At 49.4% G+C, this 14,109-nt stretch overlaps 2 protein-coding genes across 4 annotated transcripts; one reads left to right on the top strand and one right to left on the bottom strand.

Moving 5' to 3' along the window:
* Positions 1-249: 249 nt before the first annotated feature.
* LOC117982457 (solute carrier family 35 member E1 homolog) lies at positions 250-2,376 on the bottom strand. The gene is made up of 2 exons (XM_034968813.2): positions 1,883-2,376; positions 250-944 (listed from the first exon to the last, which is right to left on the bottom strand). Exons 1-2 carry the CDS (start codon positions 2,196-2,198, stop codon positions 331-333), a joined length of 930 nt encoding a protein of 309 aa, XP_034824704.2. The 5' UTR covers positions 2,199-2,376; the 3' UTR covers positions 250-330.
* A 516-nt stretch (positions 2,377-2,892) lies between these two features.
* Positions 2,893-6,685, top strand: LOC117982456 (palmitoyltransferase ZDHHC18-like). 3 transcript variants are annotated; one of them, XM_069498601.1, is made up of 5 exons: positions 2,893-3,149; positions 3,980-4,840; positions 4,923-5,044; positions 5,113-5,264; positions 6,456-6,685. In XM_069498601.1, exons 2-5 carry the CDS (start codon positions 4,100-4,102, stop codon positions 6,650-6,652), a joined length of 1,212 nt encoding a protein of 403 aa, XP_069354702.1. In that variant the 5' UTR covers positions 2,893-3,149; positions 3,980-4,099; the 3' UTR covers positions 6,653-6,685. The 3 variants fall into 3 exon arrangements, with proteins under 3 accessions (XP_069354702.1, XP_034824703.1, XP_069354701.1); XM_034968812.2 differs by having other exon boundaries at positions 2,893-3,157; positions 4,024-4,840; XM_069498600.1 differs by having other exon boundaries at positions 2,893-3,250.
* The last annotated feature ends 7,424 nt before the right edge of the window (positions 6,686-14,109 follow it).

Raw genomic sequence — 14,109 nt, 5'->3', positions numbered from 1 at the left:
CATATTTATACGTCCATGGTGGACGTGTCACGACTCACGTCACGGGTAACAGCTAGCAAATAAATACATATTTATACGTCCATGGCGGACGTGTCACGACTCACGTCACGGGTAACAGCTAGCAAATAAATACATATTTATACGTCCATGGCGGACGTGTCACGACTCACGTCACGGGTAAGCTATGTAGCGGGTTTGCTATGTAGCTGTTACCCAGCTACATAGCAAATAAATACAATGATGTTAAATAATTGTTTTTGTATTAAATAGCATCCATAATTAAACTAACAGTAGTCTGTTTCTGTACATCCACTGTACCGGCGGCGCGCGTCACACGGGCAGCAGCGGGCGCGCGGCGGGCTGCGCGCGCTCGCGCACGCGCGCGCGGTTGTAGGCCAGCACGCCCAGCAGCGCCAGCGCCATGCCGGCCAGGTTGAGCGGCGGCGCGGGGTTGCGCAGCAGCAGCAGCGACGCGGCCACGACGCACGCGCGCTTGGCGCTCGACGCCACGGCGTAGCCCAGCGGCGAGATGCGCGACAGCACGCTGAAGGCGGCCAGCGCCTGCAGCCACGCCAGCGCGCCGTCCGCCGCCAGCAGCGCGCCCGCGCGCGGCGCCACGCCCGCCGCCAGCGCGCCGCCCTCGGCCCACAGCCAGGCCGGCAGCAGCGGCGCCAGCGCCAGCGCGCTCAGCAGCTGCAGCAGGCGCAGCGGGTGCAGGCCCGGCTGGCGCAGCGCGTGCTTGCTGCCCAGGTGCTGCAGGCTGAGCAGCGCGGCGGCCGCCAGCGCCGCGGCCAGGCCCAGCGCGTCGAACTGCAGCTCGGTGAGCGAGGCCACGCCCACGCCCAGCGCGATGAGCAGCAGCGCGGCCGCCACGCCGCGCGACACGCGCTCGCCCAGCAGCGCGCGCGCCAGCAGCGCCGTCCACAGCGGCGTGGTCGCCTTCACTGCAACACGAGCGCTCGGCTCAACACCTTGTTGCCACACATCTCGGCGCTCGCAGACACAGTGAACAAACTTGCAGGTTTGGTATTTGATGAATGTAGAATGTTGACCCAAAACCCAATATTTAATTACAATTTCAGTTCAATTATTTTCCTTCCCCTAGCATTTGTGCAGTCACCGTCTAGAGCTCAATATATTTTCCTTCCACTAGCATTTGTGGAGTCACCGTCTAGAGCTCAATATATTTTCCTTCCCCTAGCATTTGTGCAGTCACCGTCTAGAGCTCAATATATTTTCCTTCCACTAGCATTTGTGGAGTCACCGTCTAGAGCTCAATATATTTTCCTTCCCCTAGCATTTGTGGAGTCACCGTCTAGAGCTCAATATATTTTCCTTCCCCTAGCATTTGTGGAGTCACCGTCTAGAGCTCAATATATTTTTCATTCTTTTTATTTAAAAAAAAAAAAAAATTAGGGGCCATAAAAGTTGTCCGTTTTAGACCATTTGAGTGACAGTCTATTTCAGAAACTAAACTCTTTAGGAATATAACTTTACCATTATGAAATGCACAGAAATGCACACAAAACAAGGCTTGATAGCAGGGACTGGCCCCATCTCGTCATGGTGGGCACACGCCTCATTGTCTGCTACTAGAAATGGTCTCCACCTTAAGAAATGTGTAACTTAACGTTGAAAACTTAACTGGCCCATGTAATAATCTTATGTATTAATCATAAGATATGATTATACTGTATTTACACAACAAATGCAATAAATTTACACAACAAGAGAGAGATCCTGGAGATAGATTCTGGAAAATCTAAGAGTTCTGAATTTTTAAAACCCTAAATCCTACAAAGTCGCAGGCAATGAAGAAGTCCCAGGCCAAAGCTAGTACTGGAACTTCATACACAGTGCGGAGTGGGGAGTGGGTACCGACCGGTGTGCGCGTAGGACACGGGCACCTTCCAGATGGAGATCTGCGTGAACATGGTGGTCAGGAACTTGGCGGCGGCCAGCGGCAGCAGCACGCGCAGCAGCGTGGCGCGCGACGGCGCCGGCGCGCGCCGCACGCCGCACGCCGCCAGCGCGGGCGCGCTGAGGGCCGCCGTGGCCGCCAGCTGCGTCGCGCTCACCGTCAGCGGCAGCGGCAGCTCCGTGAGCAGCAGCTTGCCCACCACGTTGCTGGCCGCGCTCAGCGCGTACCACGCCGCGCACAGCAGCGCCACGGCCGCGCTCTCGCGCCGCGTCCCCATGTTCCTCAGCCCTCAGCTCATACTGCCCCCTACCGCTCTCTACTCACTAGTCACTACCGACTACTCGACAGTCGGCACATTCAAATCGAGATAACAGCGTAATTAATAACACCCCTAAATATTATTGTTATACATAATTTACTTTTTGAATTAACCTTGCGACAAAATACGATTTGCATTTTTGCCACCGACCAGATTTTTGCAACGTGACAGTCGTGACGCTGACAATTTGTGACAATCACCGAATAAAAGGTGTGACAATCACATTCACAGATTACTATTGTACATCCGGTCAATGTCATTCAAGTGCCAAGAGAGCCTTGTCGTGCTTGTCGCACGTTACATGAGTACATCTACTCGTGTGGTATTAATTATTACATTCGAAATCCATGAGGCTACGCCATGACTACCACATGACTACGCAACACCAGATTTGCAACTAGCGTAGCCCCCTCAATCCCTCTCGCTCAAGATTTTCTTACTTGTGAAATGTCATTCCTTCTATACTTCACGTTGTTTGCCAAATAGGTACCTACTCACGTACAGATACACTTAATGAAAAGTGACCATGAGAACAACCTTTATTGAAAAAGTTACGAGTCCAGAGCTGAAAATCAGTCGAAAAAAGGAAGGTCATTTGTCAAGTTGTCAAGAAGTAAAAATGTCAAAAACAAGTTGGTAGTCTGTGGTAAAAAATAAGAAAGTTTGCAATTTCCTGATTTCAGATTCCTAATTTCTAGTCTAACTTTTGTGCAGAAATTAGTGTTTCAAATCCACTGGCACTGTCGTTCTAACAAAAATAAATATTTTGTGTGTTTATAGTGGTGATAACGTTCACAGTCGATATCGTTTTATATATACGAATAAACCACAGTGAAAAGTTTTCAAGTCAATTAACGGAGCGGTGACAAGAAACTTTTATCAGATTTATTATCTGGAGCCGCGAGTCGGGTGAGTGTGTGGGCACGGACGGCGCTGCGCCCGCGGCGCCGCCCTAGGCCTCGGCCGCGCCTCGCAGGGCGCTCGCGTCGTGTCCGTCGCAGATTCGTTAGGTACTCGCATTAGATTATAGTCGTTATCTGCTCGAGTCCGAGATAATTTTGTGATAGTGATAACTTTTTCCTCCTCTATTAATCCTCCGATGTGACCAAATAAATGCGTACAGGCATCGAAAAGATCTTTGATTCTAATAAAATATACTAACATTTAATTAAAATTACATTATAATAACATCAATAGTTCAATATTGATACACGAGTAATGAGCTAGTAGGGAGGAAACCATCAGACTTGCATGCGGCCCAGCAGGCGGGCTCTCTTGTTACATGGATACGTCAACATATTCTGATACTGGGCTGTTTGTGGAGAGCAGCTGCTGAGTTTCTTGCCCGGTATAAAGAGATTGTGCTCACTGAACGGATGGTGGAGTCTTGATGTGTGTAGAGAGCAAAGATAAAATTATTCAAATAAATTGACTTATTTCTAAATCCCACAAACTTGCTCCGTCGCCACGTGAGGGTCTGCACGGTGCAGCTGCTGCTCCGTCCAGCTCCGGTGTGAACACCGATGAACGAAGCCATCTGAGCTCGTGTGGTGTAATCCAAAGAACACAGGAACAAAGTAGCTACTAATGAAAACTAATATAATGTAAGATAAGTCAGCAGACTGATTGTTAGATATAAATTGATGTATACACGCTGATGTTTTGTTGGATGTCTTCCCACGGCTGAATGATCAATTTATGTGTAGTGTGAGTTACGGGAGCGTGCTACGTGTCGACAGGGCGGTGGCGGCGGCGGGAGCGGCGGCGGCAGCGGCGGCGGGAGCGGCGGCGGGAGCGGCGGCGGGAGCGGCGGCGGGAGCGGCGGCGGGAGCGGCGGCGCGGCGGCGGGCGATGGTGCGATGGCCGGGCGGCGCGTGACGCGCAAGTGGGAGGTGTTCGCGGGCCGCAACCGCTTCTGGTGCGACGGGCGCCTCATGACGGCGCCGCACCCTGGCGTGTTCCTGCTCACGCTGGCGCTCATCACGGGCACGTGCGCGCTGCACTTCGCGTTCGACGCGCCCTACCTGGCGGCGCGCGTGTCGGGCGCGCTGCCGGCCGCGGGCGCCGCGCTGGCGCTGGTCACGCTGGCGGCGCTGCTGCGCACGGCGCTGTCGGACCCCGGCATCATCCCGCGCGCCGCGCCGCCCGAGGCGGACGCGGAGGCGGACGCGGGCGCCGCCGCCCGGCCGCCGCCGCGCGCGCGCGAGGTGCTGGTGCGCGGGCGCGCCGTCAAGCTCAAGTACTGCTTCACGTGCAAGATGTTCCGGCCGCCGCGCGCCAGCCACTGCTCGCTGTGCGACAACTGCGTGGAGCGCTTCGACCACCACTGCCCATGGGTGGGCAACTGCGTGGGCAGGCGCAACTACCGCCACTTCTACCTGTTCGTGGTGTCGCTGGCCTTCCTCGCCGTGTTCGTGCTGGCGTGCGCCGCGGCGCACCTGGCGCTGCTGGCGCGCGGCGCGGGGCTGGCGGCCGCGCTGCGCGCCTCGCCCGCGTCCGCGCTGGCCGCCGCCGTGTGCTTCCTGGCCGTGTGGTCCGTGCTGGGGCTGGCCGGCTTCCACACCTACCTCGCGTCCACCGACCAGACCACCAACGAGGACGTGAGTGTCACGTGTACCACGAGTGTCGCGTCGAGGCTCGTCATGGCGCCCCACTCACCGCCACCGCCCCCGCCTGTTGCAGATCAAGGGCGCGTTCTCGTCGCGGCGCGGCGCCACCAGCCCCAACCCCTACTCGCGCGGCAACGCGTGCGCCAACTGCTGGCACGTGCTGTGCGGCCCGCTGGCGCCCAGCCTCATCGACCGGTGAGCGGCTCGCGCCTGGCACTTCGTGTCGCGGCGGCTCCGTGCTCATCCCGTGCGTCGTGTTGCAGGCGCGGCCTGGTGGCGGCCGACGAGCTGCCGCCGCGCTTCGCGCAGGCGCTGTGCGCGCAGCCGCCGCCGCAGCCGCCCCCGCCGCCCCCGCCGCCCGCGCTGCACGCCTACATGAACCACAGCCTCGACCTCGACCCCGTGCCGCTGCACGGTGAGTTACACCCCTCCCACTCCCCCGACTTACCCCGCCTTCCCTCCAACTTGCCCCGACGTCCCCCACCTCCCCTATCTCCCTCATCTCTCCCACCTTCCCTCATCTTCCTCATCTCCCCCACCTACCTCATCTATGTATATACCACCTTCCCCATCTCATCCACTTCTCCTATCTCCCCTCCACTTCCACTGCACCATCTCTCCTCATCTACCCCACCACCCCCACCTTCCCCCACTTCCCCTCTTACGCTATCTTTCCCCACCTCTCCACATATTCCATATAACATCGGGTTATTCCCGTTGAGTAACACTGTTACACAACGGGAATTTTTTGAACTTGTTGGCACCTTGTGTCACACCTACATAAATACATGTAGGCTCGCCGCCATTTAATTGTAAAGACTTTGCTCATTGAACATCGCGTCATCGTCCCCACCGTCATTGTGAGATTATAAAATGAGATGCGCAGTGTGTCTCGAGACATTATTCGTTTGGCTTTGGCCAGAGTCGCTTCTCAGTGGATACTATGTGTGTCGTACTGTAGGTTTGTGACCTAATGTGGTTTCAGTTGTTTGAGGTTATACTACTAGGTTGTGAAAGGTTGCTGTGAGTGTGTTTTGGCGATCTAGACAGGTTGTTTATCGGGTGAGTCCTTTTGTATCGTTCCAATTTGTATTAGACAAACGTGATCGTTGTAGTTGATGTTAATTGAACTAATTCTGGTGTGCTAGGTTAGCTGGTTGGTCTGGGGCCGGTATGGGGACATGATGGAGCCGGTCGCTAGGTAGGGTTAGGTTTACCTACGTTACGTTACGCCAGTGGTTTTCACATGTGATAAGTGAGTTTTACAATGATTGTAATTGAAATTACTACCTTCTGATGTCGGCCATCCCCTTTGTTCTCCGACATACATATTATTGCGCGTGTATCAAGTATTAACTGATTGTGCACTTTTCCGGGATGTGTTGGGAAAAGTGCGCCGGAAAATACAATGTTGTGTTCTTGCCACTAGGTGGCGCTTTTCCGTTTTGTTTAATGTGCATCCTGTTATAATTTTAAAAACTGCCATGCCGTCATATACATACGAAGCTGAACTTAAACTACCTATTTGATTTAAATTTGTCGAAAGAAACATAGACTTTAGGCACAGTCCTTAACGTAAGCTCACCGTTGTGCGTCGCTCCCGCAGAGGTGTGCCTGGCGTCGCGCGCGGCGGTGGCGCCCCCCGCGCCGCGCGCTGCGGCGACGCGCGGCGCGCTGTCGGCGTCGCGCCTGCGCCTGCTGCACGAGTCCACCATGATCGACGCCGCGCTCGACCTGGACGAGCCCGACCTGCCGCCGCCGCGCCCGCACCCGCCCGCACACCCGCCCGCACGCGCGCTCTGACATGCGCGCTACGTCGACACGTACAATAAACCGTTCTGCCAATACAATGCTTTTTATATTTTCATCCTCTTGTCGTGTCTATCCCCCTTCAAATACAATACAGAAAAATCTTCGTAAAAACCAGCACGAAAAACCTAAATAGAAATAATATTTTGACACTTGAAGTTCAGTCTTTATCTCCTAAACCTATGCATTGAACGATGTGAGAAATCGTATCATACTAAAATATTAAATAACGCTTCGATTAAAATCATCAAACTTATATAAAAAAAAATACCTTACGAGTTATAAAAGACCAATTTAACGTGTAGTTGGGACAAAGAATTAAAGGAACAAAATGTATGAACAGAAACAGCAATCATAACTTTGTAATCTTAAGGACTAATGTGTAACCGTTAGGTTATGTTAGGTTATGTTAGGTTATGTTAGGTTATGTTAGGTTATGTTAGGTTATGTTAGGTTATGTTAGGTTATGTTAGGTTATGTTAGGTTATGTTAGGTTATGTTAGGTTATGTTAGGTTATGTTAGGTTATGTTAGGTTATGTTAGGTTATGTTAGGTTATGTTAGGTTATGTTAGGTTTTTTTTTTTTTTTTTTTTTTTTTTTTTTAAGGCTAGGTTCCTCTAACGTAATTAGAGACTTTGTGTGCTCTAAATTTTTGACTCTTTCATGCTAGTTCTCGCATTTGTGCTTCTCGCACTTTCGTTCTTCATACCATTTCTTTCTTTTATACATCCTCTTTAATACTATGGGTGGGTTCCCTTCCTATGCTAGGCTTATGTTTGAAGGGTTTTTATTATTTTTTTTTATTCATTTATTTTATAAATTCAAGGTTACAGTTTTTAACATTATACAATTATATTTTATTACATTATAGTCTTTGGTGCGATCTTATTAACAATTTTTGTCTTATTTTATATTATAATATTTTTACATTTTGTATGGCGTCAAGATTTTCATACCGGAAGGAACAGAGCCATTTAATTTTCGTCCATGTTAATTTATGTATTCAATAATACTAAACAACATTGGGCCTTACTTTTTATTTGGCTCTGTTCCTTTCGTTGACAATTCTCACTACTCTCGAGCAAAAGGACAGGAATATTTGCCTGCTTTTAGTGTTCCCGAGTATGGCGGGAATAGAGCCCCTGCACAGTTCCATTTGAATCTGCTGGAGTAGGTCCTCCCGTATTCGGCTGTGCTGCGGACAGTCGATGAGTAGATGTAAAATCGACTCATCGACAGTCTCATCGCAGACACAGCCAGGTTAGGTTAGGTTAGGTTAGGTTAGGTTTTTTTTTTTTTTTTTTTTTTTTTTTTTTTTTTTTTTTTTTTTTTTTTTTTTTTTTTTTTTTTTTTTTTTTTAATGCTAGGTTCCTCTAACGTAATTAGAGACTTTGTGTACTCTAAATTTTTGATTCTTTCATGCTAGTTCTCGCATTTGTGCTTCTCGCACTTTCGTTCTTCATACTATTTCTTTCTTTTATCCATCCTCTTTAATACGATGGGTGGGTTCCCTTCCTATGCTAAGCTAATTTTTGAGGGGTTTTTTATTATTTTTAGTCTTTTATTTCATAAATTCAAGGTTACAGTTTTTAACATTATACAATTATATTTTATTACATTATAGTCTTTGGTGCGATCTTATTAACAATTTTTGTCTTATTTTATATTATAATATTTTTACATTTTGTATGGCGGGTTAGGTTAGGTTAGGTTAGGTTAGGTTAGGTTAGGTTAGGTTAGGTTAGGTTTTTTTTTTTTTTTTTTTTTTTTTTATTAATAAATAGATCTTTCCAGATTCTATTTAGCGGCGGCTTCTCCCCTGACATAATGTCAGAGACCTTTTTCAATATTTAGTTTTGTCAAATTTTGTGCGAATTTCGCGACTGTTTGAAAGGAACAGAACAGTTTAATTTGGACCCATGTTAATCGTCGTATTCTATAATACTGGACAACATTGTGTCCTTGTCACTCTGTTCTATTCCTCTTAATAGCTATTCCTGCTATTTTAGAGCAAAATAGCAGGAATAAGCTCCGACTTGCGTCGCACTCCAGAATGGCGGGGACGGAGTCCCTACACAGTTCCACCCTAATTTGTTGGTGGAGGTCCTCTCGGATTCGGCTGTGCTGTGGACAGTCGATGAGTAAGTGCAATATTGATTCATCGACCGTTTCATCACAGACACAGCCAGGACCGTCTTTACACTTAAACCTGTGTAGGTACTCCGAAAACCCGCCATGTCCGCTGAATATTTGGACCAAAAGGGGTGTGAGCTTAATTTTCTTCAAAATTTTATGTGCCTTTTCAACTGACGGCAGGAATGTCTTGGTCACGGACGCTGTCACACCCTCCCTGTAACGCTCAGACCATTTCATGACAGTGTCCTCCCTTATGCATCTCTTTATATATGAAATTGGACAACTGTCATAAGCCGGCCTGGTCTTGAGCTTTGTGACAGCCTCCCTGGCCAAGAAGTCGGCCCTTTCATTCCCGGCCACCCCTACATGAGCTCGCACCCAGAAGAGGCTGACCCTCTTATTCTTTGCCCTAAGAAGAGCTAAGTTTCTTCTTATTTCAAATGCCAAGGGGTGGAAGGTTCCGTTGCTCAGCATTTCTAAGGAGGACCTGGAGTCACTGAGGATATTCACAGAGCTGTCCTTGGCTTTTAAAGCCACTTCTGTTGCTTTAAGGATTGCATACAACTCTGCCTGGAACACTGTGCAGTAAGGCTCGAGACGAAACTTCCTACTCAGAGTTTCCTCTCCATCCCTCCAGCACGAGAGAGCTGCACCCACTCCGGCGTCCATTTTACTGCCGTCTGTGAATATCCTCAGACCGGTCATGTCATAGTCTGCGATAGTGGCCTCCTCCATGTCCTCTAAGCATTGGAACCCCACAACAGCCTCCTCTGAGGGATGCGGGGCGTTCAGGAAACATACTCTCTCTTCGACCTCCCTGCCGTTCAGTATGGGCTGTGGTCGGCCCCTTTTGGCCTCGTAAAGCTGAGCCGCCTCTTGTATACGTAAATCAAGTGGTATGAGACCGGCCAGCAGAAGTGCTGCGTTCAGTGACACGGTTCGGTACGATTTACAGATTTTCTGGGCAAAGCCCCGCTGAACCGTGTTTAGCCGCTTTTGTGTCATCAACTTCCGTGTGGCCGGTGCCCATACACTGGACGCGTACATGATAATGGGCTCAATCACGGCCACATAAATAGTTCTGATAGTCTCAGAGTTCAGTCCCCAGTTAATTTTTGCTGCCCTTGCCAATGGTTTGTAGATATTGGTAGCTTTCTGGCACACAGCCTTTACATGATCATTAAATGTTAATTTGTTATCTACCAATAGGCCTAAAATCTTAATTTTGTTTACAATTTCTATTTGAGTGCCACCCATGCGTATGTGAGGGGTGTCGCATTTAAGCTTCTTGGTTACTACCATCGCATTTGTTTTGTGAGGTGCAAATTTCAGCTTATTTGCGAGGCCCCACTCATACACATGGGTCAGGACTTGGTCGGCTTGTTGCTCCATTTGAGCAATGCTGAACCCTGAGAAGATCAGAACTATGTCGTCAGCGAACGCTTGACAGTGTACGTTGCGTTCGCTGATTTCGTCTAGTAGGGGGTCTAAAAGTGTATTCCAAAATGTTGGACCACTTATAGACCCTTGTACGCAGCCCTTCGTTGTTGAGGTACAGAACTCTTCGTCCGCATACCTCACTCTTACCCTCCTGTCTTTAAGGTAGCTGTCGACTATCCTGCGCAAGTTGAGGGGGCATTTCTTTTCGGCTAATCTGCATTTTATTGCCGGCCACCATGCGCTATCGAAAGCCCCCTCAATGTCTAAAGACACCACGATATTTATCTTTTTTGCACGAACGTTCTCTCGGATGTGCTGGACGAGGTCATAGAGAGCGTCTTCTGTTGAACGTTGGGGGACAAAGCCGTACTGTCTCGTGTTTAGTCTGGGTAGCAGGTGCCAACGAATCCTTTTTATCATAATCTTCTCTAATATCTTACCGAAGACCGATAGTAGTCCTATGGGCCTGTATGACTTAGGCTTTGTATAATCATCTTTGCCTGGCTTCCGCAGGACTACTATCGTTGCTTCTTTCCACAATATCGGAAAATATGTCAAGGCGAAGCACCTGCTCACCAGACCAAAGAACACTTGTGCGTTCGCTCTGATAGCGGCCAAGCATATATCAGCTGTAAACCCGTCTGCTCCCGGCGCTTTTTTCGGGTTGAAGCTTTCCGCCGCGTGTATTAGCTCGTCCATTGTGAGCGGTGGGTCTTGGACGCTCTCCTGGCTACTGTCCACTTCCAGTTCAGCTTTCCGTCTCGTTTCTCTGTGAACTTGATTGTCGTCAGCTTCTAAGTCCTGCGGGAAGAACGTTTTGGTCAGAAGCTGGACCGAGTCCTTTGGATCCAGGACCACTCCGTTGTCTATTAGGGGATGGTCTTCATATTTCTTAGTCGTCCTTCTTATTACCCTATATATCCCGTCCCAGACGCTTTCGCGGCTCTGGGTCCCACAGAACTCTTTCCAGCTTGCAGTTTGGGCCTTCATCGCCTCCAGTTCATATTTCTCTTTTAGTTGCAGGTACTTGTCGACGACGTATTGCCTTCTTCGTGGTGCTGCGCAGGATATTCTTCGCTTCCTAGTCATAACCTCTCTCTTCAGAGCTTCGAGTTCTTCGGTCCACCATGGTAGTTTAAACTTGGGTTTTCGTGCGACTGGAGGGATCGATTCACAACAAGCCTTCTCGACACAGTTGACGTATGTCGTTATCGTTTGTTCGAGTCCAACTGGTGTTTCGATGTTTTCTATTTCTATTTGATTTAGTTGCTTTCTAGCCAATTCTTCTTGCAAGACCTTTTGAAATTTTTTCCATTCGGCTTTCCGCGTGTTATACTTCCGCGTCGTCTTCGGAGGTCTTGCACCAGTTGGTTTCGTTAGCCGCAACGTGAATGTGATCGCGTTATGATCAGAGCTTGTGATGCCCTGGTCGACCCTCCAGTCGCTAATCTTTCCGAGCAAATCATGGCTGCATGTTGTGATGTCTACTATGCTCTTGTAGATAACCCCGTTTCTGATGGTGAAGAAGGTCGGGTCAGTTCCCTCGTTCAGTATGTGCATTTCCATCTCCTCGATAGTGCCCATTAACGCTTCACCCCTGTGGTCCTCAGTATTGCTACCCCACCATGTGCTCCAAGCATTAGCATCACCTCCAATGATGAAGTGTTTCGTCTTGAGCTTTTCTTTAATGCTTTTCACTTGAGTTAGATAGGGTTCTATGGGCAAGCTGTCTTCGAAGTACACGGAGATGATTCCGAGTTCCCAGTTATTCGATTTGAGGATCGCGACGGCTATATTCTCTGTGGTGGCTGTAGGGCATTCGATGATCTGCATGTCATTGTTAAATATCACAATTGCAGCCTTAACGGGTTTTGTCCGATTCTGCGTTTGCTGAACTACCCTAAAGCCACCACTTTGTGCAATTTCTCCTTTCGCACCCACATAGGGTTCCTGAACGAGGGCCAGACTGATCCCACCCTTTTGTGCCTCCAGGAACATTTCTTTTAGGGCCAGCTGCTTTCTTTGGAGGTTAGCTTGGATGAATTTATACCCTTCACTTGTTTCGCCCGAGGAGCCTTTAGCAGTATGCCACTCTCGCTCTTGCCAGTGCATCCCACTTTTTCCGGATCGGACAGCTCTCGTCAGAACTATTGTGATCTGTCCGATCTAGTCGGCTGCTCTGGCAGTTGCAACACGTGGGTCGATCTCCAGCCTTCCACGCCGGGCACTCATTACGCAGGTGCGGACCCGCGCAGTGGCTGCAGGTGTCTGCGGACGCCTCGCAGGTCCTACGGCCGTGCCCGTAGCTCAGACACCTGGAGCAAGTAACCAGTGGGGACTGATCTTTAGCCACCACCCGCTGCAGATCTATGTGGACCTTTCCCACGGCTGTGACACGCTGCCATACTTGCGGTGACACCTGCAAAACCACATGGTTCTCGAGCGGATTCCTGGCCCTTCTTCGATACCTCACGCTTGCCCTATATTCGCCGTCCGGTATCGTCCCCAGCACGTTCCCATTTTGCAGCTTTAGGGCACCCAATATGTCTTCATCGGTATTAATGCTAAGGACGTTTAGCAGAATGACAAGCGGATCCCTATTTTCCACCTCCTTAGTCAGGAGTGTTGGGCTGCCAGTCTTCAATTTCTCTACTACTCTGGCGAGCTCTTCTCGCGACTGGCAGCCCAGTACTACCTTTTGATCTCTGGCTTTTCTCAACCTGTCCACTCGCACGCCGGAGGTCTTCGCGTTCACGGCAGTTCTTATTTTGTCGATTATGTCTTCGCTTTTGTCGTGAGCGTCGACCGAAGACACGACCATCGAGTGGAAAGCTTGAGGTGGCTGGGAGGTGGCCCCAGCGGGCTTGGCGGTCGCCGCCATCGCCGCGTACGTAATACCGTCAGTGACTGTGTTCATCTTTTCTATATTACTATCAATTTTTTGTACGTGGTCCCTGACAACCCCGATGTCGGCCCTGGCGGCGACCACCAATTCTCGCTGCTGCTGTAGCTCCTCCATGACCTCCCTCGCAAAGTCTGCCGCTGTTGCTGTAACGGTCTGGGTGACGGGAGGCGGTGTCCCTCCGTTGAGCCGCAACACGATCGTGTAGAGGCTCGAGAGGCACTCGATGACCGTCTCCTTTATTGTTGACTTTATGTTCCCAGACTGCTCCAGTTGAAGTTTGGCCTCCTGGAAGAGCCGGTTCGCGGTAGTCGCCAGCTCTCCGAGGGGGCCCTCCGCGGCCGACTTCGCCAGGAAGGGCATTTCGGTTGACGGGGGCTTAATTGCGGGTTTCTTTCTAGACTCTGGGTCCATGTGCTTTACAGAGGTGCTCCCTGTATTGGGGGGTTTGCTTGTTGCACTCGATAGTGTTGGCGCCATTGGAGAGAGGTTTATTTTAGTCTTAACCTAATTTGAAGAAGTTGGAGGTGTAAGGGGCCTCCAACTGTCAGTAACCTTAAATAACCTTTACCTAACCTTATGGTCAAATCACTAAGTGGTGTATAGGGCCAGAATTAAACTAGTAGGCAGTGTATAGCTGCCAAGGTCCGATTTTCTTAAACTAATGTAAACAATTTTGAAAAAGTTGGAGGTGTAAGGAGCCTCCAACTATCAATAAGCTAAGCCTAACCTTAACAGTCCAATCACTAAGTGGTGTATAAGGCCTGTGATGAAAATTGAAGTATTAGGCAGTGTATAGCTGCCAAAGTCTATATTACTTAAATTAATTTAAAATTTTTAATGTCTAGTTTGGGCAGTGTAAAGTCTGCCCAGTCGAATATACTTAACTAATTAAAGATAGATTTACTGTCTAGCTTGAGCAGTGTAAAATCTGCTCAGTCAGAAAAACACTTAAATAATTAAATAAGAATC

Source organism: Maniola hyperantus, chromosome 5, assembly GCF_902806685.2.
Source record: "Maniola hyperantus chromosome 5, iAphHyp1.2, whole genome shotgun sequence".
Taxonomy (NCBI): Eukaryota; Metazoa; Arthropoda; class Insecta; order Lepidoptera; family Nymphalidae; genus Maniola; species Maniola hyperantus.
Note: the sequence above shows the minus strand (reverse complement) of the source record. Positions and strands in the feature narration are given on the sequence as shown.